We start from the raw sequence: 23,706 nt of genomic DNA on the forward strand, positions 1-23,706 counted from the left end.
ACGGTGTTCTGATTGGTTAAATGCAACTTCAAGACAAGCCCCTTGAGTTCCCCTCCTGACTCAGCAGTTAACGAACCCTGCTAGTATCCACGAGGATGCAGGTTCGATCCCTGATCTCGCTCAGTGGGTAAAGGATCTGGTGTTGCCGTGAGCCATGGTGTAGGTCGCAGACGTGGCTTGGATCGCCCACTGCTGTGGCTGTGGTGTAGGCCAGCAGCTGTAGCTCCTATTAGATCCCTAGCCTGGGAACTTCCATGTGCTGAGTGTGTGGCCTTAAAAACACACACACACACACACACACACAAACACAAACCCCTTAGCTGCTCTTCCTTCCAGATACCCCCTGGTGCCTACTATATTGAAATCAAAGTGTTTTATTCTCTGTAAGAAATGGGCCTTATTCAAATGGGAATCATGAAACAGCCGAGTTTTTCCATCTCTGATTTAGAATCATTAATCTCTCCAGCTCTGCTACTAACTGGCTCCGGAGTGGCCAGAGTAGGCAAGTCACTGCAAGCCTCAGATTCTTCATCTGCCAACGAAAGAGGATGGCCTAAGAGTCTGATGATCCCTTCCAGCCTAAAAAGTCAATGGTTCTGAAATCCACAGTAATTAATAACAATGCACAAATTAAAAATCACATTTTAAAATACTTATAACTCCTAGAACAACAAATAACCCACTTTCAAAAACAGACAAAGGAGAGCTCCCCCTGTGGAGCAACAAGATCCGAAGCATCTCGGGAGCCCTGGGACACAGGTTCAACGCCCCACACGTTGGGTTAAGGATCCGGCGCTGCCACCGCTATGGCTTAGGTCCCAACTAGGACTTGGATCTGACCCCTGGCCCTCGAACTCCTTATGCCACGGGGCAGCCAAGAAAGGAAAAAAAAAATAGACAAAGGATCTCAATAGACATTTTCCTAAGGAAGATATATACACGGCCAATAAGACATGAAAAGATACTGGACATCATTAGTCATCAGGAAAATGCGTATCAAATCACAGCGAGATACCAACTTCACACCAGGAGAGCGTCGATAAAAAGACAAGAACAAGCGTCAGTGAGGATGTAGGAGCCCTCAGACACTGCTAATAGGATTGTAAACTGTGCAGTCTCTTTGGAAAACAGACGGCAGTTCCTCAACTGGTTCAACATGGAGTTAAGCAGAGGTTAAACCTATGACCCAGCAATTCCACGCTTAGGAATCTAGCCAAGGGCACTAAAAAGCATGTGTCCACGTACAGACTTGTACACACGTCCGTAGCCAAAAAGTGGAAACAACCTAAACGATGGATGGATAAACAAAAAAAGGCGGTAGATCCATGTGATGGAATATTACACGGCAGTAAAAAGGAATGACGTATGGATGCGTGCTACCATGGAGATGGCCCTTGCAAACACTGTGCTGGCACACACAGAGGAAAGACTGGAAGGCTGCCGTCTCCAAGCCACAGAGAGAGGCCTCAGGAGAAACCAGAACTGATGACACCTTGAGCTTAGATGTCCAGCTTCCAGAACCATGCGAACATTTTCATGAGAAAATACATTCTCCTGTTTAAAAACCAAAGCCAAGGAATCTAACATATGGCACAAAGGAACCTTCCAACAGAAAAGAAACTCATGGACTTGGAGAACGGACTCGTGGTTGCAGAGGGGGAGGGATGGACTGGGAGTCTGGGGTTAACAGATGCAAACTACTGCATGTGGAGTGGATGAGCAATGAGATCCTGCTGTGTAGCACAGGGAGCTGTATCCAGTCACTTGTGATGGAGCAGGATGGAGGATCATGAGAGAAAAAGACTGTATGTATACGTGTGACTGGGTCGCTCTGCTGTACAGTAGAAATTGGCAGAACACTGTGAACCAACCGTAATGGAAACGATAAAATCATGAAAAGCTAAAAACCAAACCCACTATGCTAAGTAAACGAAGCCAGTCACGAAAGACCAGGTATTGTATGGGTTCCATTTATATGCAGGGTCTTGAAGAGGCAAATCCATCAAGACAGAAAACTGAGTAGTTGGCAGGGGCGGAGGGGAGCGTGGAAGAGGAATGACTAAGAACTCGCGTTTCTCTGGGGGTGAAAACGTTTTTATCTCAAAGCTGTTATTAAAACAAAACTCATGACTAAAATAACCAGAGTTAAGTTGACTATTTGACTATTTTGAACGCTGTTGCTACATACAACATCACCAGTGTTAGATTTTATACTTTTCTTTTTACAGCTTAGAGGGTTTTTTTTGTTTGTTTTTTGTTTTTTTGCTTTTTAGGGCTGCACTCGAGGCACATGGAGGTTCCCAGGCTAGGGGTCAAATCGGAGCTGTAGCCACCGGCCTACGCCAGAGCCACAGCAACGCCAGATCCGAGCCACTTCTGCGACCAAAACCACAGCTCACGGCAACGCCAGATCCTTAACCCACTGAGCAAGGCCAGGGATCAAACCTGAAACTTCACGGTCCCTAGTCAGATTCGTTTCCACTGCGCCACAACAAGAACTCCAGCTTAAAGCTTTAAAAGGCTGATTTTAAATAATTTTCCTTCAGGTTCAAAAACATCATTATTGATGTATTAGAAGATGTATAAACATATTGCAAAAAACTCATTGTCCCCCTACACTTTTGCAATCTTTTCAATTTAATGTTAATTTAAAATCTCTCCTACTTGCACATTGTGAATTTTAACTCTTTAAATTGGAATTTTAACAAATTGAGTCACATCGGAGGCTATGGTGCTAGGCTTGGAAAGGTATCTACTGGTATTTCCTTTGATATTAAAATTATTGATTTCTAATACGTTTTTAATGCAAAGCTCTGTATATTACGCTTGTTTCAAATGAGATGCATCTGTCTTTGATTTTGCATACCCCATTTTCAATAGGACATAATCCTACAAGATAAACGACCTCTTTATCTAAATTTAAATCCCCAAGTATCCTGTTTCTAAAATTTGATTCCAAGACCATGAGCCTTTACCAAGGTTGTGGGAGGTTAATTAAACAGAATTCATAATAAAAGAAGACTTTCTTTCCTCAAAGATGCAGCTTATTAAAAAGCTTAAGTCTCACAGACTAAATCTCACACAATCCTTTGGGTGGGTCGCAACGGTGGGAGAAAGGTTAAGACGTGTCCAGAAATGCCCCTGATTTCTGTCTGAGATGCTGATTCCTGCAGGGTCCTAATACTTAAGAAAAACGTTAACTCTCGGTCTTGACTTCTGTGTTGTGCCTCTAGCAAAGTAGCTAGCGGATCACAGGAAGGGTAAGCTCTAACTGATGCACGGGTCAGGATGGCTGCCTGAAATGAAGACGCCATCGCCAGCCCAGCGGACAGGACCACCCTCTGTGCCTTCTTCCCTCGCCTCCAGCGTGATGGAGAAAGACCAGAGGGCTTATGCTCCATCCAGCCACAGACTCACGCGACGGTGGGAAAGCCATGGGATTTTCTAGGCCAGCAGCACAACCCGAGTCCCACAGTGAGAACTGATGTTCATTTGCTAGCTGTTATTTTCCTCCCCCAACACCCCGCAGGCCCTTGATTCGAGGAAGGCTGTAAAGGAAAGAAAGCATGTTTATGTCAGCGCACGCGCACACCCACAGCTCTCTGCCCGTCGGGGCATGCCTGCCTGAGGGGTCTGTTTGCAGAGTGGTGGGAGGTGGGTGCAGAAATGACAGGGGGCTGAGCGTGTGTTTCAATCGCATCTTCCTTCTTTTAGACTCCAGGAAGGTTCTTGCCAAGCTGGGAGTTAGAAATCAGCATGTTCCCTGTGACAGCATGAAGCTCTGACTCACTGCTGACTAACCCCTTGCCTAGATAAGGCTGTGACTTTTAGAGGAACAAATACCGGATAATTTAGATTGACGGTAACTGGTACTGATCTCAAGTCCATGAAGGATGGAATCAGTAGGCAGCTGCCTCCAGCAACGATCCACCTCATTTGTAGAAAGTCAGTAATCCCAAAGTCTTGCAATTTTGTTTTTCATCTTGACATTATATTAAACTGTGTTATCACGCACAGACCCACAAAAAAAGAACGCGCTGGCTTCTTACGTAGTATTGGCTGTCTTCGGTCACCCCCAAATCCTCAGATCTGAAATATGAAGCATTTGATCTCCAGGCCATAATGGAAAATTTAAGTCATTTATACAGCACTTGTGTCTTGAGGTCAGGCGTAAAAAAATACATGAAAGAATTCTTTAAGAGTGCACTTTCAGCAGTGAGTGTTGTCAACTCTATAGATATGGTTATATGAGCGCTCTGTCTTAAAGCCGTTTTACAATTCATATTTTAATTGCCAATCACAAAAAAATAAAATCCATGAACAGCTTCCCAGAGGACTGCACACTATTAAGCCCTGGAGTGGCCGAGGCCTTTGCTCCATCCAAGCATGGGTGAGGGACCTTACTCACTTTTGCTCAGACTCTAGAAAAGCCATCAGAAAGAAGCAAATCCGTGTGGTTTAAGATGCTTACGGAGAGAAAAGTCCATGCCTGACGTCGCCATTCCAACCAGCGATGTTTACGAGGGGCCCTGGGGTACCTCGCTGTGCTTTTTACTTGACACTGGCTTCTCGGAGGGTCAGGGCTTAACGGGGCACGGCCATTTATCACGGGGCCTGACACGGCCCCCATCAGGAGCCTCGCCTCCCCGTGACCTGCAACCGAGCACCGCTCCTTTTCATGTGACATCGGAGTTAATGAAGGCTGAGCAGTGAGAAATCTCCTGCCGATGCAGGGGTTACCTTTCCCCCCCACAATGCCCGACTCCCACCCCGCTGTCCTCTCGTGGAAGGAGTTCACAAACCACGTCCATGCAGCTGTCTGCCCACACATCGGGTCATTTGCTGCAGCGAGTCATGGGCGTTATCTGAGCGGCCCAGGGCAAGGGTCAAGATCTGCTTGACCGGGCACGAGACAGAGCTGGCAAAGCGCGCACCAGAGAAGGTGGTCGACTTTCCTCCAGTTACGCAAAAGGAGACACAGAACAAACGCTCTTCACGCCCTAAAAATGCAGAGAGGGGGGTTCTGGGTGTGCGGAGATGCCCAGCAATGGCAGGAAACACCCCACGCGGGAAGCAGACACCCTACCAGCGACTCTTCTTCTCCAATGCTACTGATCAGGGGACTGTGGGGGAGCTGGGCCTGAGGTCACCTCGTGCCGAAAGGCTCGTAAAGCTCCAGCCGCGCCAGGCCATCACTTACGGGGATTCACAAGTGATTACCGGCCAGAAGAGATTAATTTTCAGGTTGTAAACACCCGGGGGAAAAACAAGCTTGGTAGAGGCACAGTTTGGATAAACACACAGGCACTATATACAACACTCGCTCACTCGATGCGACTGGGCTTTCTCGGCTGTTGCTCATCTGAGTTGGTGCAGCGCCTTTGGAATCACAGCGCGACTCGACAATCTGGCTGCAAGTCCCAGACTTGCGTCCACAGCTGAGAGAGCGCTTGGAGTAGGAGGCATCATTATGAATAGGAGTCGTCTTCATAAAATGCTGGAACTGCCTTCACGTTAGCCTTCTAACCCCTAAATTGTCTAGGATGACACATTTCAGTTCTGCCAAAGGTATTCTCCGTATTTGTTTTTTCTTTCTTGTCTTTTTAGGGCCACCCATGTAGCCCATGGGGGTTCCCAGGCTAGGGGGCCAGTTGGAGCCAGCCTACACCACAGCCACAGCCATGCCAGATCCGAGCCGGTCTGCAACCCACACCACAGCTCACACCAACGTCGGATCCTTAACCCACTGAGTGAGGTCAGGGATCGAACCTGCGTCCTCATGGGTACCAGTCAGATTCGTTTCCGCTAAGCCACGCCCCATGTTCTTTTTACGCAGATAACTGTTAGCAAACCTAGGAGGGTAGGGGTGCAACCCACAATTTAAAATCTCAAGCCATCCCTGTTCTATGCAGTATCAGGGTCACACTTTGATCTCCAAACATTTTACGTGGCTCTCCAATGTCAAGTTCCAGGCATCTAGGGAGACAATGACAGCAGGTCCCCGGAATTCATGGATGTTATTTGCATGGATCCCCTCTAGATTCCTTTAGGAAGGAAAGCATCAGAGAGGAAATCTGGGAAATAGTTGATCAATTCAATGCAGGAGCTTGCCATGGAATGGTTCAAGCTAAGACCGGGAACCGGGACTTGAAATTTGACCTGAGTCATTGCCTATAACCTGACATGCAGCACTGATCACCATCAGATTCACACACAGTTCTTTTCTGGAAAAAGAATACACGATGGAGCTGTATGTTGGAATGCTACGAAGTAAACATTTTAAAAAAAATCATGCTGAAGTGTTCATCTCCACATAATCTGAAATAATGCCTTAAGATTTGTGTATCATAAAAAGAAGAAAGGCTGGCAAACAGGCAGACGGATAGCTTAAACTGCAGCTCGTCACACAAGAAAAAGCCAAAAAACCCCATTATTATCGTTAATCCAAAGTTTGGTCTATTCTTTTAAGATACTCTTCAACTTTCTAACCTATTACAAATAATGACACAATACCATGTACCTTACATACAAAAACAGAGGAGAAATAAAATAAGATTGGGAGGCTGAGTGTGATCAGCTCCTGATGTTAAAAGTCAGCTTATTCTGACACTTATTTCTGAAGTCTAAATAAACGACATAGACCCCATTTTTCTGGAGTATCTTAGACGGCCTATAAAGGAGGTGCTTTATATAAATTCACTATGAGGAAGGTTGAGCGATCTTTGTTACCAATAATATACACAAACCCTCTGCCCCTCAAGATTTAAACGGCCAAGAGTGTGCAATAAAGTTATCCATCATAGGGAACTGAGTTTCTGAAAGCTGCATTAGCATACTTTCTAAGGCTCATTAAACACTGTCCTTGGCCACTGTGCTTCCGTTGTCAAAATCAGTTTCCTTCTAAATTAAACAATTTGGAATACAATTGCTTTTCATTACACATATTTTGGAGACTAAGCCTGCAGAGACAATGGGATGGGCGTGTTGACGGAACCGGTCCTTTCCATTCTGGTTTGCTTGAATTTTCATGTTTTCTTAAGACTCAGTTTAGATAGTAAATACTGGTAATAGCTGGCCTTCCTAAGATTTTACAAACTTAAAAAAAAAACCCTTATCTCCAATGGAATTCACGTCAAACAAGTTTTGCTGAGAACCAAGGTTCTGGAAGGGAAAGGAACCAATTTAAAAGCAGGATGCTGCCACCAGAAGTATCTCCACTGGGAAAGAAATAATTGAAGATTTTTCATTCACTTTAGTATGTGATACTGCCTCCCCTGCCAATATCCATGAGAGACTTTATAAAAACTCATTTGGGTCCCAAGCCTGGGCAAGACTGGTCTTTAATTCTCGGGGCATTTTTGCTCATATGATTTCATTCATCTATTCCAGAATTAGCATTTTTTGAGATAGCATCCATGGTATTTCCGTATTCAGGTGGTCATCAACCTAACAGGCGTTATGATAACATGAATCAGCTCAGAAAAGACCAAAACCGCAAGTGCTATTTCATAGAACCAGAAGGGGAAATCTCAGAAGAACGGCAGTAAGGTCCCTAAGACTGGAGCTGTCCCCCCAAAACCCTGAGATGAGATGGATGGGGTGGGTGACAGGCTGACCTCTCATCCATGATTCCAGGAGCCTGGGAAGGCGTTGCCTTCCTTACCATACGCTTCCCGCCTCCTGGATTGACCAACGCTGGTTGCTCTCCTCCCCCATCCCAGGTGTGACCCTTCCCCCACGCCTCCTCTTTGCTGCTCTTTCTGCTCTTTCACTCCTCCGCCTAATATCTTCAACACACCCTGGGAGAAGAATTCAATCATCAACAAGACAAACAACAGCGCTTCTTTAAAGTGTTTGCAACTTCAGTGGGCTCACAGGTAAACACACACATAGAGGCAGAGGGGACTTTATACTTATGAGTTTTATGCAAATGTGAAATTGCATGATGGTAGGAAGTAACCACGGGAAGCACCCGATTTTGGGGGGGCGGGTGCTAAGCCAGCGCAGAGTGCTCAGGATGTGCCCTCAGGAAAACGATGCTGCTGAAGGTCAAGACTCAAAGCAGGAGTGGGTTTGCTGAAGGAAACACCAGGGTCTCGTGCTCTCTCTCTCCTTCAAAGATTTCAAACACTCTAATTTTTTTTTTTTTTTTTTTTTTTTTTTTTTTTTTGCTTTTTAGGGCCACACCCATGGCACATGGAAGTTTCCAGGCTAGGGGTCGAACCGGGATCTGAGCCACATCTGCGACCTACACCACAGCTCAGGCAACACCAGATCCTTAACCCACTGAGCGAGGCCAGGGATCGAAGCCACATCCTCATGGATACTGACCGGGATTGTTACTGCTGAGCTGCAAGGGGACCATCGTAAGGCTCAATCTTTACTGTTTCAACAATTGTTTTTTCTTATCAACCACTCTTCCTTCTCTTGCTTCTAGAGCTCTGCTCTTTGCTGAGAAAGCCCTATGTCTCCTTTCAATGCTCTGCTTTATGTCTATATGTGTATACATATGTGTGTGTATATGTGTACATACATATGTATTAATTTTTTAAAAACCGGGGACCTACCTGACTTCACCTGCCACTAGGGGGGAAAAAAAAAGGCATAGGTGAACATTCACTAGAAGACGTGCCTTGGTTGCACTGTACTTTTTGAAATCACGGAAGAGACCTGGGATGGATGCAGAATGAAGGACGGAAAAGAGAGAGGTCAGCTGGCGGCAGTCCTAGCCAGGGCTTAACGTGTCCAGCCTTGTCTCTCCTCTTCCTAGGCCACGCCACGGACGGTCCAGGCCCAAGAGGAAATAGCTCTCCACGCAAATGTTCTTATCCACGACGGCAACGGAGATGACAGCCACAGCAGCATTACCCGACAGGTTTAGGTTGTGCTGATGTGCCTACAAATTAAGGTTCCCCATCACCTGTCTTTCTTCTGTGTTGTTGGCGAACCTTGACCTGCTAAGTGTATGCCCACAGAAGGCTCCATCTACAGGAAATCTCTCTTGGGGACCATTTTTCTAGTGGCCAGGCAGCTTAGATCCTCACTCTGAGTCTAGAGTCAAGACAAGAGAAGGTGGCAGCTCAGTCAAGCGTAAGAAAGGTGTCACTGGAATCAGAAGCTGCTCAGGAGTTCTCGTCGTGGCTCAGCGGAAATGAATCGGACTAGCATCCAGGAGGACGCGGGTTCGATTTGTGGCCTCGCTCAGTGGGTTAAGGATCCAGTGTTGCCGTGAGCTGTGGTGTAGGTCACAGACGAGGCCTGGATTGGTGTTGCTGTGGCTGTGGTGTTGGCTAGTGGCTACAGCTCTGATTTGACCCCTAACTGGGAACTTCTGTACGCCTTGGGTGGTGTGGCCCTAAAAAGACAAAAGAAAGAAAGAAAGAGAGAGAGAGAGACAGAGAGACAGAGAGAGAAAGCAAGCCAGCCAGCCCGCCCGCCCGGATCGGGTGACTTAGCTCCAGCTCTTAAACGTATTTCTGCCAACCTCTTCCATTCTGCCCACAGGTAGTTCTCTCAGAAGGTGAACTGATGTGGAACCCTAACTCTTAAAAGGCCTCTGAGACCCAGAAGGATGCCTAGGATACAGCTCCGGTCAGTTCAACCAGCATCTCTTGAATGACTGCACAAGGCACTGTCCTGGCTTCACAGCGGTGAAGGTGGAGCTGAAACCAGCCCTTCCTCTTGAACAGCTTTCAGCCCCGAGTGGCCCCGTGGACACAAGTCATGGAGAAGCAGATTGGCGGAATACCAAGATGGGTTCAAGGCTAAGTCAACAGACAGATGACCTCAGAGCTACGGACATTTTATTTTTAAAAGGACACGCTTTATCGAGTACCGGGCATCACAAATTCTTCACTCAAAGTAAGTGAGTTGCCGGTAAAATTCATAATGACACTCGCTGGTCAACACATCACGGGATCAATATAACCATGTGTCCCTCTTGAAATAAAAATAAATGGGTTAATTGAGGATAATGCTTGAGGCACTTTTACGTGAAAACGTTAAAACACTCTGAGGTGAAAGCATCTCCCATGAATGCGTGAACTCACACTGGAGGTTGAGCTTGAACCCTGGTTATGACAGCGGCATCAGGACAATTCAATTCAATACGAGCATGCTTCCCTCGTGAAATCAGAGCAGAAAATACAGCATCCAACACACTGTAAGAACATACGCGTCTTAAAAGAAATGTCCTCTCCCAAGTCTGTGCTTAGCACGCTTCCGAAATGGAGAGGAAGCTATTACAGTGAGACAACGCCGGGCCCACCTGTTTGGACCAAAACGCAGATGTGAAATCAACAACAGTGACAACGACGGCTCTATCCCCACACTTTAGAATTTTACCACACCTAAAAAGAGATCCACCTGGATATAGAATCACTGAGTTTCACGTCCAGGTCAAAAGAGCCAAAGCAAACTCCAACGTCTTGAACATGAGTGGTCTCCTGCATTTCTAGTGACTTCCTGTACCAAATCCTTAAGGTACTTTTCACTTACCGGCTTTGAGGACAGAGAATGGAAAGACCTTCTAATCTGTCTGTTAACAATGAGCATCAAAGAGCCCCCAAACCCCAGGAAGCTGTCGGTACACCGAGTCCGTGCTAGGGCGGCACAATTACTCAACTCCTATGCTTTTTTTTTCCCTTCTCTCGTCTCCAGCTGCATCCCCTATGGAGAAGATTTCAGAGCTATAAAAATTTCCAAATAAAAACAGAGAACAAAAACTTGATCCAGCAGGAGACATTAAGTGGAAAAGAGAGGTAAACAGAATTTTCCAAAAAGAAAACGATACCATTAATCATGGGTGAAAGGCTATAACCCAAGTTTACATTACCTCTTAAAATTGTTTGCCAGCAAGCCCCTCTAACACATCCCTGCCTGTTTCCATCTAGTTTTTGTTTCTCTAAGGCCAACTTAGAAAAAGAAAACAGTCATAAAAATCCAACAGTATATATATCCCCACTCCTTGTAACTTTCATCCAAGCCATGTATCTATTTGTTTCCATTTTTCACTGTCTTCTTGGAAGGAAAGACAAAATTCCTCTAGGAGCTCCTGTTACAGCTCAGCAGGTTAAGAACCTGCAATAGTGTCCACGAGGATGTGAGTTCAATCCCTGACCGTGCTCCGTGGGTTAAGGAGCCGCTGTTGCAGCAAGCTTGGAAGTAGGTCGCAGATGCAGCTGGGATCCTGCGTTGCTGTGACTGTGGCATAGGCCTCAGCTACAGCTCCAGTTCAACCCCTAGCCTGGGAACGTCCATGGGCTGCAGGTGCAGCCCTGGAAAAGAAAAAAGGAACAAAACCTCCTTTATAGATGACAGAGTAAGATTTTTCTCAGATTCGGATAAACATGGCCATACTCTGGGGTCAAAAAGTGTCCTTCCCCAAGTCAGGATCAAGGAAGGAGAAGTCACATGCTTCTCGTCCTTTCTGACTTCCTGGAGGTGTGACCATCTGAAAGGAATGATCTAAGGAAGAGCGAGAGACCCAGGGAGCAAGAGGGCTTAAAGGAATGCTTCCATTTTTGAGACTGTCAATCAAACAGGGAAAGCAGAGCCTGTGGCCATGGCCATCCCAGAGCGATGGGACCTCTGGCTAGGACAACACCCTCAGACAGCTGCCGGTTCCTCACGGGATAAGAGCTTTTCATTCTAAACCCTGAAAACCAAACGCCTTGATTTTTCTGAATTCCTAGATGGTATCATCCAAGATCAAGGTAAATGTTGGTGGAAAGAGTACCGATTTCAAAATCAGAAAGACCCTGGTTTCCATTCTGGGCCAGTCACGCAGTAAGAATGTGACCCTCGGGGTTTCAGTGCATCAAAGGGAAAAGCACGCACCTTGGATCGTTGGGAAGGCGCTCACAGCGCCGGCGCCCTGTAGCCACGTTCCTTCTCCTCTGCTCGGGGACACAGTCCTCCTCCGCCCGCAGTCCCCGAAGCACAGGTGCACCCATGCAAAGTGTGGTCAAAGCGCCTTGTGCTCCAGTTTTGTTCTGTTGTCTTTTTCGGGCTGCACCTGCAGCACAGGGAGGTTCCCAGGCTAGGGGTCGAACTGGAGCTGCAGCTGCCAGCCTACACCAGAGCCACGGCAACACAGGAGCCAAGCCACATTTGCAACCTACACCCCATCTTCAACCCAGTGAGTGGGGCCAGGGATGGAACCCACATTCTCAGAGATGCCGTCCGGTCCTGAACCTGCTGGGCTACAATCGAACTCCTGCACTCTAGGTTCATTTAAGAAAGAGCGCCAGGTTTGGGCGGTTTCTAGGACCTAAAAGTGCAGAGAGAAGCAGACATCTGAGGGCAGCCCAGATGCTCAGGAACCTACCCGATGAGAGCTCTTCCAGGATGGAAGCACCGGCTGGCCTCACCCAGCCTGGGCATCGCTAGCCACGTGGAGGAGAGCGGTTTGGAAGCCTCTGTAGAGTCAGGTTCTTAATGGCTTTGGGGATCCTTTCTCTGCCGTGAAAACCCACACGGATGAAAACTCCATCTCCATGAAGACTTGACCGGTGACTCCACCACAGGCCACTTTGGGCTGGCGTCACCGGGGAGCCTCACGTTCTCTGGAGGTGGCAAAGCTCCACGGAGAGAATGGTTCTGAAAGCAGGGCCCGACCAGCCTGGCACACTCCCACCCACGCGCTTCTCCTGCCACCACCCCTCCCCGCACTGTCCTTTAGGCCTTAAGGGGTGGAAAGAGAGGGAGCTCTGGGGTCTGACAGGACCAGATTGAAAGAATCCCAGTTTGGGAAAGTAGAGAATTTACCAAAGCCTCAGTTTCCTCATATTTAAGAGTACTGTACCCACTTCTTGTGACTGAGTCATATCATTTGCGTAAATCAAAGTACCCAACGTTCCAGGAGGGTGAGCTGCTGCCTTACTCCCTTCCCCCAACGCGAATACAGCCTCCAGGATGTGCTCAAAGACCCTCTGAGACAAGCCCAGAGAAGCTGTAGAGCTGCCTACGCTCATTCTCCGAGGGTCAGCTGGGCTCCCTTACTGGTGCCAATGGTGTTGGTGAGAGGCTGGCAGCCCCCGCATGGCACGCCACCAGACCCATGCACGGCCTGTTCCCTAATCCTGAGTTGTGAATAGGAAGCTCTTCCAACGGACCAGTTGTCCAATGCACTGAGCTGGCTCATGGATGGAGAAGGGCCCAGGCATTATTCACTAGCATTTTCTTGGCCAAACTCCGGCCTACTATCCAGGCCGAGACGAAGTACTTCACAGCAGGGAACTACCTTGAGGAGCGTGGCCACGGCCTCAGCAGCCCCTCGGCTCTGGAAAGGCGAAAGGTGCCTATTCTCCCTGCACCCGCTCTGAGTTAGGACCACCCGCTCTGACCAACCCAACAGAGGCAGAAGTGTTCCGAAGGCCTGCAGGCATCCAGGGGCCCTGCCCCCAGGAAGGAGGCAGGGCTAGGCTGCTGGAAGACCAAAGGCCTGGGCGAGGCCAGCACCACTGCCCCAGTTGCAAAGCCAGGGGACCCCTGCCCCATGCGTGACGCAGGCGAGGCCCAAAGAACACCAGTCGGCTGAGCCCCACCCAGATTCCGAACCCACAGACTCCTGACACACAATGAATTCTTCTTCTAGGCCACTGAGTTTGAGGGCAGATTGGCATGTGGCAAGAGATGACAAACACAAACGCTATCGTGACTCAGGCCTGAGAAGCATGAGTCAGCAGTGGGTGGCGGATTTGGTCTCCGTGTATTCGAAATTGAAAGTGTCCGTAGAGCTGACATAACATGAGGCCTCCAATGCCCAATAGGTACCCCCCAGGTGGTCTCATGAAAAGAGCACCAGCTTGCACTCTGGCTGTTTCACAAGAAGGGTCCCAGCACCCTGAATCTGCACAGTGGGAGGCGGCTCTGTCCCCAACATGGCACCTTGGCTCACTCATGGGGACAGAGCCCTGGCACATCGCAAAAGTCAGCTGAACCATTCTGCTCCAGCAGGTGGAATGCAGCCACCCACGTGGGGCACCGGCATCCCAGCCGAGGCAGGCAGATGCAGAGGCGCAAAACATCCTGAAGCTTCTGACAGGACTGGGCGGGGCTGGACGGTGGTGCGCGGCTGCCTGGGACAGGTCGAGAGTATGGCACCTTTCCAAGGGACCCTGTATGCACATGCCCACATTTCTGTTGAGGAAAGGCTGGCAGGGAAGGAGCACGACAATGCCTCTCCAACTAGCCTGAGGGCAGGGACTCTCAAAGGTGGCCTCGCACCACCCGGGGAACTCATTAGAAATGCGCATTCTTGGCCCCGCCCCCAGAAACTCGGGGGCGGCCCTGCGCTGCAGGGCCAGCTCCCCAAGGGATTTGGGTGTGTGATAACACAGGAGGTTCTTTTTTTTCCTAGGGGTCTAATCGGAGCTGTAGCCACCGGCCTACGCCAGAGCCACAGCAACATGGGATCCGAGTCTGCAACCTACACCACAGCTCACAGCAACACCAGATCCTTAACCCACTGAGCAAGGCCAGGGACCGAACCCACAACCTCATGGTTCCTCATCGGATTGGTTAACCACTGCGCCGCGAAGGGAACTCCACACAGGAGGTTCTTAACTCGAGGGCGGCCCATTGCAATCACCTGGGAGCTTTAAAATTACTAATGCCTGGGTCCTATGCAAAAGATTGTGATTAAGTCGGTCAGAAGCACAAGCAAAGGAAGAGGATTCTAAAAAAAAACCTTCCCAGATGAATCTAGTGCAGAGCCACGGCTGGGGATCCTGGCCTTAGAGGGAAGCAAAGGGTGTCACAGAACTCAGTGGGCAGACTCATCACAGATCAAGGCCACAAAAGGTGGCCTTGAGTTCAAGTGGCTTCCTATTTGTATATGATAGAAGCCAAAGCTCTTCATTTACCCAGGGTTCACCTCGGGCCTCTTTTCACACAAGAACCTGACCATTGTTATTGCTTTGCCTGTGCCCCGCAAGGGTGGGTCTGGCTTACAGGAAGTGTGATTCACAGGCCACCACTTAGAAGAAGAGCGGGCTGAGCAAAAGGGCCTCTAAGACTGTGGAAACCTGTGAAAAGAGTAAAGCATCTGCCAAAACTTGGAATAATGAGAGAAGGCCAGTGCATTAAATTCAGGCCGGTAGGACACACGGCAAGTGCTGGCCGCTGCATCATGGCATCAACAGACAGTGATGCCTCCTTGACAGCCGAGATTCCAGAGAAGGCCACTGAGCCTCCCTGGTTCTTACACCAAGTGACTTTTCTGGAAGCCAATGCCTTGTAAAACTTTATTTGTGCTTAAAAGCTATCTATTTAATGCCACTTTTACTATTTTTCACCAAGTCTCTCTTTCCTAAAGCCATGATCTTGCACCTCTGGTTTGGGAAGGACCCCCACCCCCACCCCCCGACTAGTATAACGCTGCAAGAAACACAACCTCTGTTCACTTTGATCACACGGTCAAGTTAAGGCTCTGATTTTGTAAAAGGAGTCTTGAACTGGGTCACAGGTGTCCCAGCCAAAGACAGGGCGCAAGAACAATGTGGGAGCTGCAAGAGGCTTGCGGCTGGCCCAGTTCTGGTCCCTTGGTCACACAGGTCAAAGGTCATCACTAGGATGTTGGTGAAGAGAATTTAGACTCCGGACACCAGAGCGAAGAATCCTTCACCACAATCAGTATTTCTCAGTTTTTAATGTGCAAACATCTGGGGACCTTATTCATATGCAGGCTCTGATTCACTAAGTTTCCAGGGGATGCTGGGCCGTGGACCACACTTTGAGAAGCATGCTGTGAGCACGTGCAAAGTGTGGGGCTGGACCTGAGAGTCAGGGGAAGGGAAGCTCCGTGTGAGCCTGGGTCGGGGAATTCAGACATTTCAGAACAGGGTTCACAGCTGGTAGGCTGGTCCTGCCAGAAATCTATTTGCATGAAAGGTTGAGGAAACCCAGGCTAAGGCAGGCGGCAACCTGGCGACTCACCTGGTCCTTCAACAAAGCTCCTACTGAAACAGAGTCTTGATTCCGAGCATGGCCAGGTCTCCCCCACCTGCAACCCAGCCCAGCACCCAGTCAGTGACTCAGGGTTCAGTCTATGAGGGGACAAGCAAGCCAAAGAATAAAATCTGAGCGCACTAACGATAAGACACTGCAAAGCAAAGGCGAAGAACCCTCCCCGAGAGACTCTAGGACAGAGCTTCCGCATCCAGACACACCAGGAGGGGATCACAGGACACGAGTATCGCAGTCACTCGCTGCAGAGGACAAACACTACCGACCGAAACCAGGCCCTTCAAGGAATCCACAGTCACTGAGGCCCAGTGGACAGGCAGGGGTAGGTTAACACCCTGGAATAAACTCCTACCTGACCCGAGGAGACTTTGAAACGAGAGTGTGGCTCCACAACCCATTCATTCATTCACTCATTCATTCATTCATCACAACGCTTACTGAGAGCCCCCGGGCCTGGGTGCCAGGGATGTAAGCTGAGCTAGGACAGCGACTCCGCTCCCCGGGCGGGGTGCAGACACACAGCAGTAACAATGCAAGGTGACAAGAACAGGAGGAGGGACCCCTGCGGGGGTCTCCCCTAGGAGGCTGCCTACAGAGGTTGGGAGGAACCAGTCATTCTGGCTGGGCGATAAGGAGCAGCTCATGGAGCCGATTTCTGAGCTGAGTTTTAAAGGCAGGAGAGTTAGATCCGAGGGAGACAAAGGGCCGCCTTGCTGGCAGACCAACGGCACCAACTCGGAGTGAGGAAGGTAAGGCCCAGCTCACCAAGGGTCCTCCTTTGCCAGGGAGGGGGGTGGAGCTGCTGTGGCTGCGACCTGAGGTGGCGATCGAGGAAGCCGTTTAAGCCGCAGCCGGTCAAGAGGATTCCGCGGGCTCCCAAGAAAAATCCGCCTTGTCATTAAATCTCTCGGTGTACGAAGCAGCCGTCACTTTGATATTCTTAATTAACCCCCTTACAGGCTTTTACAATTTTTTCATATATATAAAAAAAAGATGTTTGCCAAGGGGGGTGGGGAAGGGAGTAGCATGGACTGGAAGTTTGGGGTTAAGAGACACAAACTATGACATTTAGAATGAATAACGAGTTCCTAGTGTATAGCACAGGGAACTATAGCCAGTCTCCTAGGATAGACCATGATAGAAAAGAATAGATATATACACACACACACAGTTATATATATATGACTGAGTTACTTTGTTATACAGCGGAAGTTGGCACAACACTGTAAATCCACTGTAATTTTTAAAAAATTATGGCAGAGCCATATCATGAAATGCTACACAGTCATTAAAAATACTGTTGTAGGAGTTCCCGTCGTGGCGCAGTGGTTAATGAATCCGACTAGGAGCTATGAGGGTGCAGGTTCGATCCCTGGCCTTGCTCAGTGGGTTAAGGATCCAGCATTGCCGTGAGCTGTGGTGTAGGTTGCAGACGCAGCTCGGATCCCGAGTTGCTGGGGTTGTGGTGTAGGCTGGTGGCTACAGCTCTGAGTAGACCCCTGACCTGGGAACCTCCGTGTGCTGCGGGTGCGACCCTAGAAAAGACAGAAAGACAAAAAACAAAACAAAACTGTTGTAAAAAAAATAACCGTGAGGCACTAAAATATGAATGACATATTTAGTTTAAAAGGCACTTTAAAGAGTTTTTTTTTTCATTTTGCAGAACAGCAAACAAGCACATTATCTACCACTACAATATATTCATACAGCCCTAATTTTGTGCATGTGTGTAAAAAAAAAATGTGTATTGGTAGGAAAAAAAGACTGAAATATATTCAATAAAATGAGAAGACTTTTTTTTTTTTTCTTTTTTCTTTTTTGGCTACACGAGCAGCATAGGGAAGTTCCTGGGCCAGAGATGAAATCCAAGCCCAGATCCTTAACCCACTGGTCCAGGCCTGGGATGGAACTGGCAACACTACAGAGCTGAGCCAAATCCTTAACCCACTGCACCACAGCGGGAACTCCAAGAAATAAGATGTTTTAGAAGAAATCTCAGCACTCTGATAATGTCATTCAAAACTGCTGGGACAGCTCTAACCCTGTTTGGGCTAGAGAAAATACAAAAAAGAAGAAACGTTAGCAGTTGTCTGAACACCAGGTTCTGTTCCTGGGTCTGCCCCTAGCCAGCTGTTGACCTTGGGGGGGTATGTGGGGGGGTAAATCGCTCAACTGCTCTGGGTGGATTTTCTCATCTCTGCCTGTAAAAGAGTGGATTGGACCTGTGGGGTTCCAGCTACCACGCACGGTGGTGGTGGATGTGTGTGCGAAATGAGATCCAACCTCTCAAGGAGCTCCAAATCAAGGCAAGGAGCAAGAATGAGACTTGCTCTGAGGCATCAGCTTCACCCAGCCTGATGGGAAATCCCCAGGAATTCTTAACATCCCCCCACATCCGCCCAGCAGCAATGCAGGAAATCTCGTCCACTATCTTCAGCAGACTCAATGGAACCGTTTCCTTAATGAAACCCCCCTGCAGACCCAGATCCTAAGCCACAGGCTTCCCCTTCAAGCCCTCCCTCCATCACCCCATTCCTCCCATTTCCTTCCCCTCCCTCCATCTGGTATAAAATCCAGTACTTTCATCAGCAGCATGCAATTTCCAAGGCACCCCAGAGGGTGAGGAATCAACCAAGATCCTGGAAAGCATCTGGCCGGAGACCTTGTCATTCCTTACAAGCCTCCCCGGAACACCGAGGCTGATGGACCAGAATGGACTGGTCTACGGAATCCTTTACACCAAACGCGGCAGATGCTTCTCATGCTTCTACCCATTCCCAAGGACTGTATTTTCACTTAAAAAATTAAGCCTGGTATTATTTTAAATGTCCTTCCCTCCGCTGTTCACAATGACAAATGCTCTGAAAAACAGTGATAATTTACTTGAGAGCCAACAAACTCCTAAGGGTGCAATTGAACCAAGATCCCCGAGGAACAGCAGCCAGCGCTTTTTACACCCAGGTGCCAAGAGAGTTTTCTCACTCTTCACTCTCACACCCACTCGCATGCACATCTCAACGTGAAACACTACAGAAGCTATTTACTCCGATTTGTGCTCTTGCTTTGCAGAATTCCCAAGCCAGAGTAAACAGCAGTTGTAACTTTGCAATCAATTGGGTCACCTTCTGCAAAGACACTGCATTTTTTTTTTTTTTTTGGCTAATCTAAAAACATTTTGGGGGCAAGACGTCATTTTCAATGTCTATGTTATGTAACTTCCACGTTATACACAGAGGAGACTTCAAATATCTCACTAGTTTCGGTAAGAACAAAGTGGTTTGCTCTAAAAAGGCTATAAAGCAGGTTCAAGTTTAAATAAGAGGTTTCCTTGTTGAAATCCAAAACTCTCCTCGACTTAAGTTCTTGGCGGATCAAGTGAGTGGACATTAATTTAAAAACCAGGCAACACGTATGGATTTAAAATCACTGGTTTCCTTAGAAGCGATCATGGAACCCGAGTTAAGTACAGGCTACTTCATTGAGTTATGCTTTCTGCTAGTTAAAAAAAAAAAAAAAAAAAAAAGCCCAAGATAATGATTACTTAGTACTGGCTTGGCCATCCACTAACAGCTTAGCTCTTGTAACCTGATAACGAGCAAGCTGACTGGCTGGAATCAGGTGCATTCCGCTAGTAAAAAAGAAAATCCACCGTAATTACTGAGAGCAGGGGAAAGTCAGTTCATCCTTCCAGCCTCAGCTCAGGCATCACAGGGTTTCACACCCACTCGATAGGCAAATATAGTCCAGGGAGGGAGAAAAAGAGGCGCCCATGTTCATTCTACTTGGAATCAATTTCAGAGTTAGGAATGGTCTCTAGAAATAACCACCTCTTCTAGTGTCTGAATTTTACAGATGAAAACAAAAAGCCCCGCTTAGGGATCTCTTGAAAAGGAAACGGGATAACCTATCATACAATTTTCAACAGGGACAGAAGAAGAACAAAATAATAAGGTAAAACAGTGAGAAACTACAGCAGATGACCACCTACGATTCATCTGTAATGCGATCCATCATCTGGAAAAGGACGGACTGCCAAAGCCGCTACGTAATTAACATGTCAAACTAGCAATTCCCCAAAAATACTATTAAAAGCGTGTGGCTTCATACACCTTGGAGAAAACAAGGAAAATTACTATGTAAAATTAGCTTTGAGAGATGACGGTCCTTGTGGAAATGGGTGTTATTTTCATGTACATTTTAACTTTATATTATTAATTAGATTTCCCTCACGAAACGTGCGAGTGAAGCATTTTCAAGTTATTTACAGCAAACTGTACGTGTCAGCTGTTCAAAACTCAAGGAAAACGGGGGCAGACATAAAGGGTCTGTGGCTTTATTCAAGGATATGGAGCCTTAACATTTAAAAAAAAAATAAGGATTTGTGCTGGAGAGAGGAAGCCTTGTACCCTTTTTAAAGGAAGAGTCTGCAGTACAGAGGACTTGAGAGTATCCCAATTACTGCACCTTTTATTTCCCAGAACATTTGGAAGAAGGTATATTACGCTTTACGGGGAAAGGCATTATCTTTGTATTACTCAACCTCTGATTCTTTCATACCTCAATGCACACGCAATATTAATAACTCATCAAATTACACAGCACTCAAGACTGGGCAGAGCTGGCGCGTGATGGGTGCGAGCAGACCCCTCATAAATCCACAGAACAGAAACTTGGCCCTTCTGGACACCACTCTCCCAACTTGCAGCCCCTCCGTTCAGCGGGAAAGCCCTGCTGTGGTTTAGCAAGCAGGTAGTTAATTCTACTGAGAGGCAGCTGTTAACTCGCCCAAGGATTCGCAATTACAAACCCAAGCTGGTAACACATTCCATAAAATGGCAGGTGAAAGAGTTCTCACCTTGCCAATCTTTTGTCCTTCCTCCCTACAGCACATGTGGAAATTCTTTAAAAACCGCAGAGTTCCAAGACTTCTGCCTCATTTAAGTTAAAAAAAAAAAAAATCTAAGAGAACTCATAAGATCTCACATGTTTCTCGGATCTAAGCTGCTCCAAACAACGAACAGAACTATAATTGCCTAGTTTGTGTAACGAAAGATGTATACGTGTGAAGCAGAAAATCCAACAGAGCCTCTATTTTTCCTTGTTTGGGATTCTCAGTAATTTACCTAGATTTACTTTTACGTAATAGACAGGTGAACTTCAGCAAGTTATTTTAACGCTCTAAGCAATTAATTATATTTCAAAGTGACTTCTCAAACCCCCAAACGTATTTTTTAAAAATAAACAAGCAATACTTCATTGAATATACTTCTTTCAGCAACATATCCAGCCTAAAAAGCAAGTTCTCAGAGGGTACGACTTTGGCTTGCCTCCCGGTTCATCCATCTAATTGGAACTATTACTTGTTCTTTAGAAACTAACGGCCTTCCGATCAGAAAGAATATTTAACTGTTCCTGCCCTTTGAGTTTAAAGAGCATTTTTTATAAATATGCCGAACCCTACTCATTTCCTTCCCAGGAAGTTTTTTTTTATTTAACTTATTTTATGTTTCTGTAGCTTACTTCTTGTACCTTTCCTCCACACTGCTTGACAGGCGCTCCAAAATCTGGCTCTCTGCGCCCGGACGGACTGAAGAAGGAAGCTTAGCCGCTGAGCCCCGCTGAGCAGAAAAGGCGAGTCCGAGCCCCTAAACGCCCTCGGGTTTTGGCGCCCCAGTGCGCGCTGCCTCCACACCAACAGGCTCTGAGCCCCGGGCGGTTCTGCGGCCAGTGTCCCTAACGCCGCGCAGAGGCGCGGACCTCACCGATTCCTCAAACCGCATCTTTTTGGTCCATATCGTTTGCCCTTTCCTCGCTTGGAATTTAAAGGCTAGGCTTGCAATGCCGAAACTTAACAGTATGTGGGTCCTCGACTGCCCTCGCCGGTCAGGGTCCCGCAGGTCGGCGACCCGGGCTGGACCGGTGGCAGAGACTCCACCCTGATGGCAGCTCGCAGGCCCGGCGGTCGGCGACGAGGAGCGGACGCTGGGGAACAGTCCCCAGGACACGCGGCCTCGGGGGCCCGGAGCGGGTCGAAGGATGTTAGCTTTTGCCATCTCCTGGCATCTGGGTGCTCCCATCAGGCAAGCGATGCCTTCCAAAGGGGCTCACCTCCTTCCCTCGGGAGGAGCGACATCGTAGCCAGGGCCCCAAATCGCCAAGGCCAGGCCTCCGGCCATTCCTCGGGCAGCCTCACGGGCGTCCTAAGAGCCCCCGCTCCGGGGCCCCGGCGGACCCGGCCAGGCAGCCGGGGAGGAGGCGCTAGGGGTCTGGCAGGTCCGGGTGCGCCGCGGTCTCCGAGCCCAGAGCCGGGCAGGGAGCCCCGACTTGGGGGAGGTGGCCAAGTAGAGAGGTTCGGCGACTCCCGCGGCAAAGAGGATCGCGGGACCCGAGTGCCGCGATGCTCGGCGGAGCGCAGCCAACTGCTCTCCGAGGCGCCCACCCCGACCTCCCGGCGGGGGAGAAAGGGCGCCACGGCCCCGGGAGAGTCCGCTGCAACCAGGGCGCCCAGCTCCCTCCGCGCCCGCTCGCCGCGGCTGCAGCCGGCCCCCGGCGCGTGCCCCCGCCCCGGCCACCCCGCGCCGGCCCCCGGCCCCGGCCCCGGCCGCGCCTCACCTGTGAGAAGCAGACCGCCGAGCAGCGCGCACAGCAGGACCCCGGTGTCCCAGCAGCCGACCATGGTGAGCGCGACGCGGCCTGCTCGCCCGGTGCCCGCGCTCCTCGCGGGCGCCCGCCGCTGCCGCCGGAGCCTGTCTCTTGTCGCAGCGCCGCCGCCGCTGGCCCTATGCCCCGAGCGCCCCTCTCCGCGGCTCCAGCCCGAGAGACAGCCACCTCCCCCGGTAATCCGCGCCGCCCGGCGTCCTCGGGCCGTTGCCTTCCAGCCCCGGAGCCCGCTCCGCGCCGCCGCCGCTGCCGCTGCCGCCGCCGGGGAGGAGCCGCGAGGAGTGTCCGGCCGGCGCGCTCCCAGCCTCCAGCGGACCTCGATTAAGAGGAGCCGAGGGCGGGGGCGATTTATAACCTTTCCCCGGCCCACTTCCTACCCCGGCACCTCCTTCCAGTGACGTCAAGGGGTCCCCCACCCCTCATCCGCCTCCCCACCTACCTTCTTCCTCCGGGACCTGAGTCCCTACGGCTCGGGAGGGGGCGGGAGCCGCCGGGGGCGGGGAGGGAGCGCGCGTGGGAAGGCGCGGGCAGCGCGGCCGGGGAGTGGCGCCCGGCAGGTTCAGGGTCCTTGCTCCCGTCTCCCGCCCCGGTCCCCTCTTCCTCCTCCTCCTCCTCCTCCACCTCCTCCTCGAGCTCTCAGGAAATCCTTGCCGTCTCCCTCCGCCCGGCTTACTCAGCCCTGGGGGCCGCCCGAAGCTGGGAAGGGGACAGGGCTGGACCTCCACCGCCCGGGCCGCGGGGCGGAAAGTCCGACCCTGGGAAGCTGGCTGCGCCTCCACGCCGGTGTCCTTGGCACGGAGGGCCGAGGCTCAGGCCGGCTCCCTCCCCTTCCTTGCTCTTCCCGCCTTGTCCCGCCGCCCCCGACTCCTCCACTGTCCCCAGACGTCTAGGAAGGCGCCGGACACGCTCGGCACAGGGGACTGCGCCAGGAGCGCCCTCGGGGGCCGGACGCTTGGCTGGCACCTTCGGGAAGACAGCGAAGCCGCTCAGGTCCCTGGGGAGCGCGACTGTGTCTTTTTCGGCCGCACAGATGCACCCGCCCAAGTCATTTCCTAAACCCTCCGCTGCCTAGAAGCA

General features: G+C 49.7%; 1 protein-coding gene across 1 annotated transcript in view; it reads right to left on the minus strand.

Annotated features, from left to right (window-relative positions):
- Positions 1-22,954, minus strand: part of FLT1 (fms related receptor tyrosine kinase 1) — a 174,609-nt gene extending 151,655 nt beyond the window's left edge. The window contains exon 1 of the mRNA XM_001925740.8: positions 22,582-22,954. Coding sequence (XP_001925775.6) covers positions 22,582-22,645 — 64 coding nt within the window. The 5' untranslated portion in view covers positions 22,646-22,954. The remainder of the gene's footprint in view (positions 1-22,581) is intronic.
- Between the last annotated feature and the right edge of the window lie 752 nt (positions 22,955-23,706).

Source organism: Sus scrofa, chromosome 11 (assembly GCF_054392235.1).
Source record: "Sus scrofa isolate SSC_HxYL_T2T_F1_AM1 chromosome 11, Sscrofa_HxYL_maternal_Yorkshire_Landrace_v2.0, whole genome shotgun sequence".
In the NCBI taxonomy this organism is placed as follows: Eukaryota; Metazoa; Chordata; class Mammalia; order Artiodactyla; family Suidae; genus Sus; species Sus scrofa.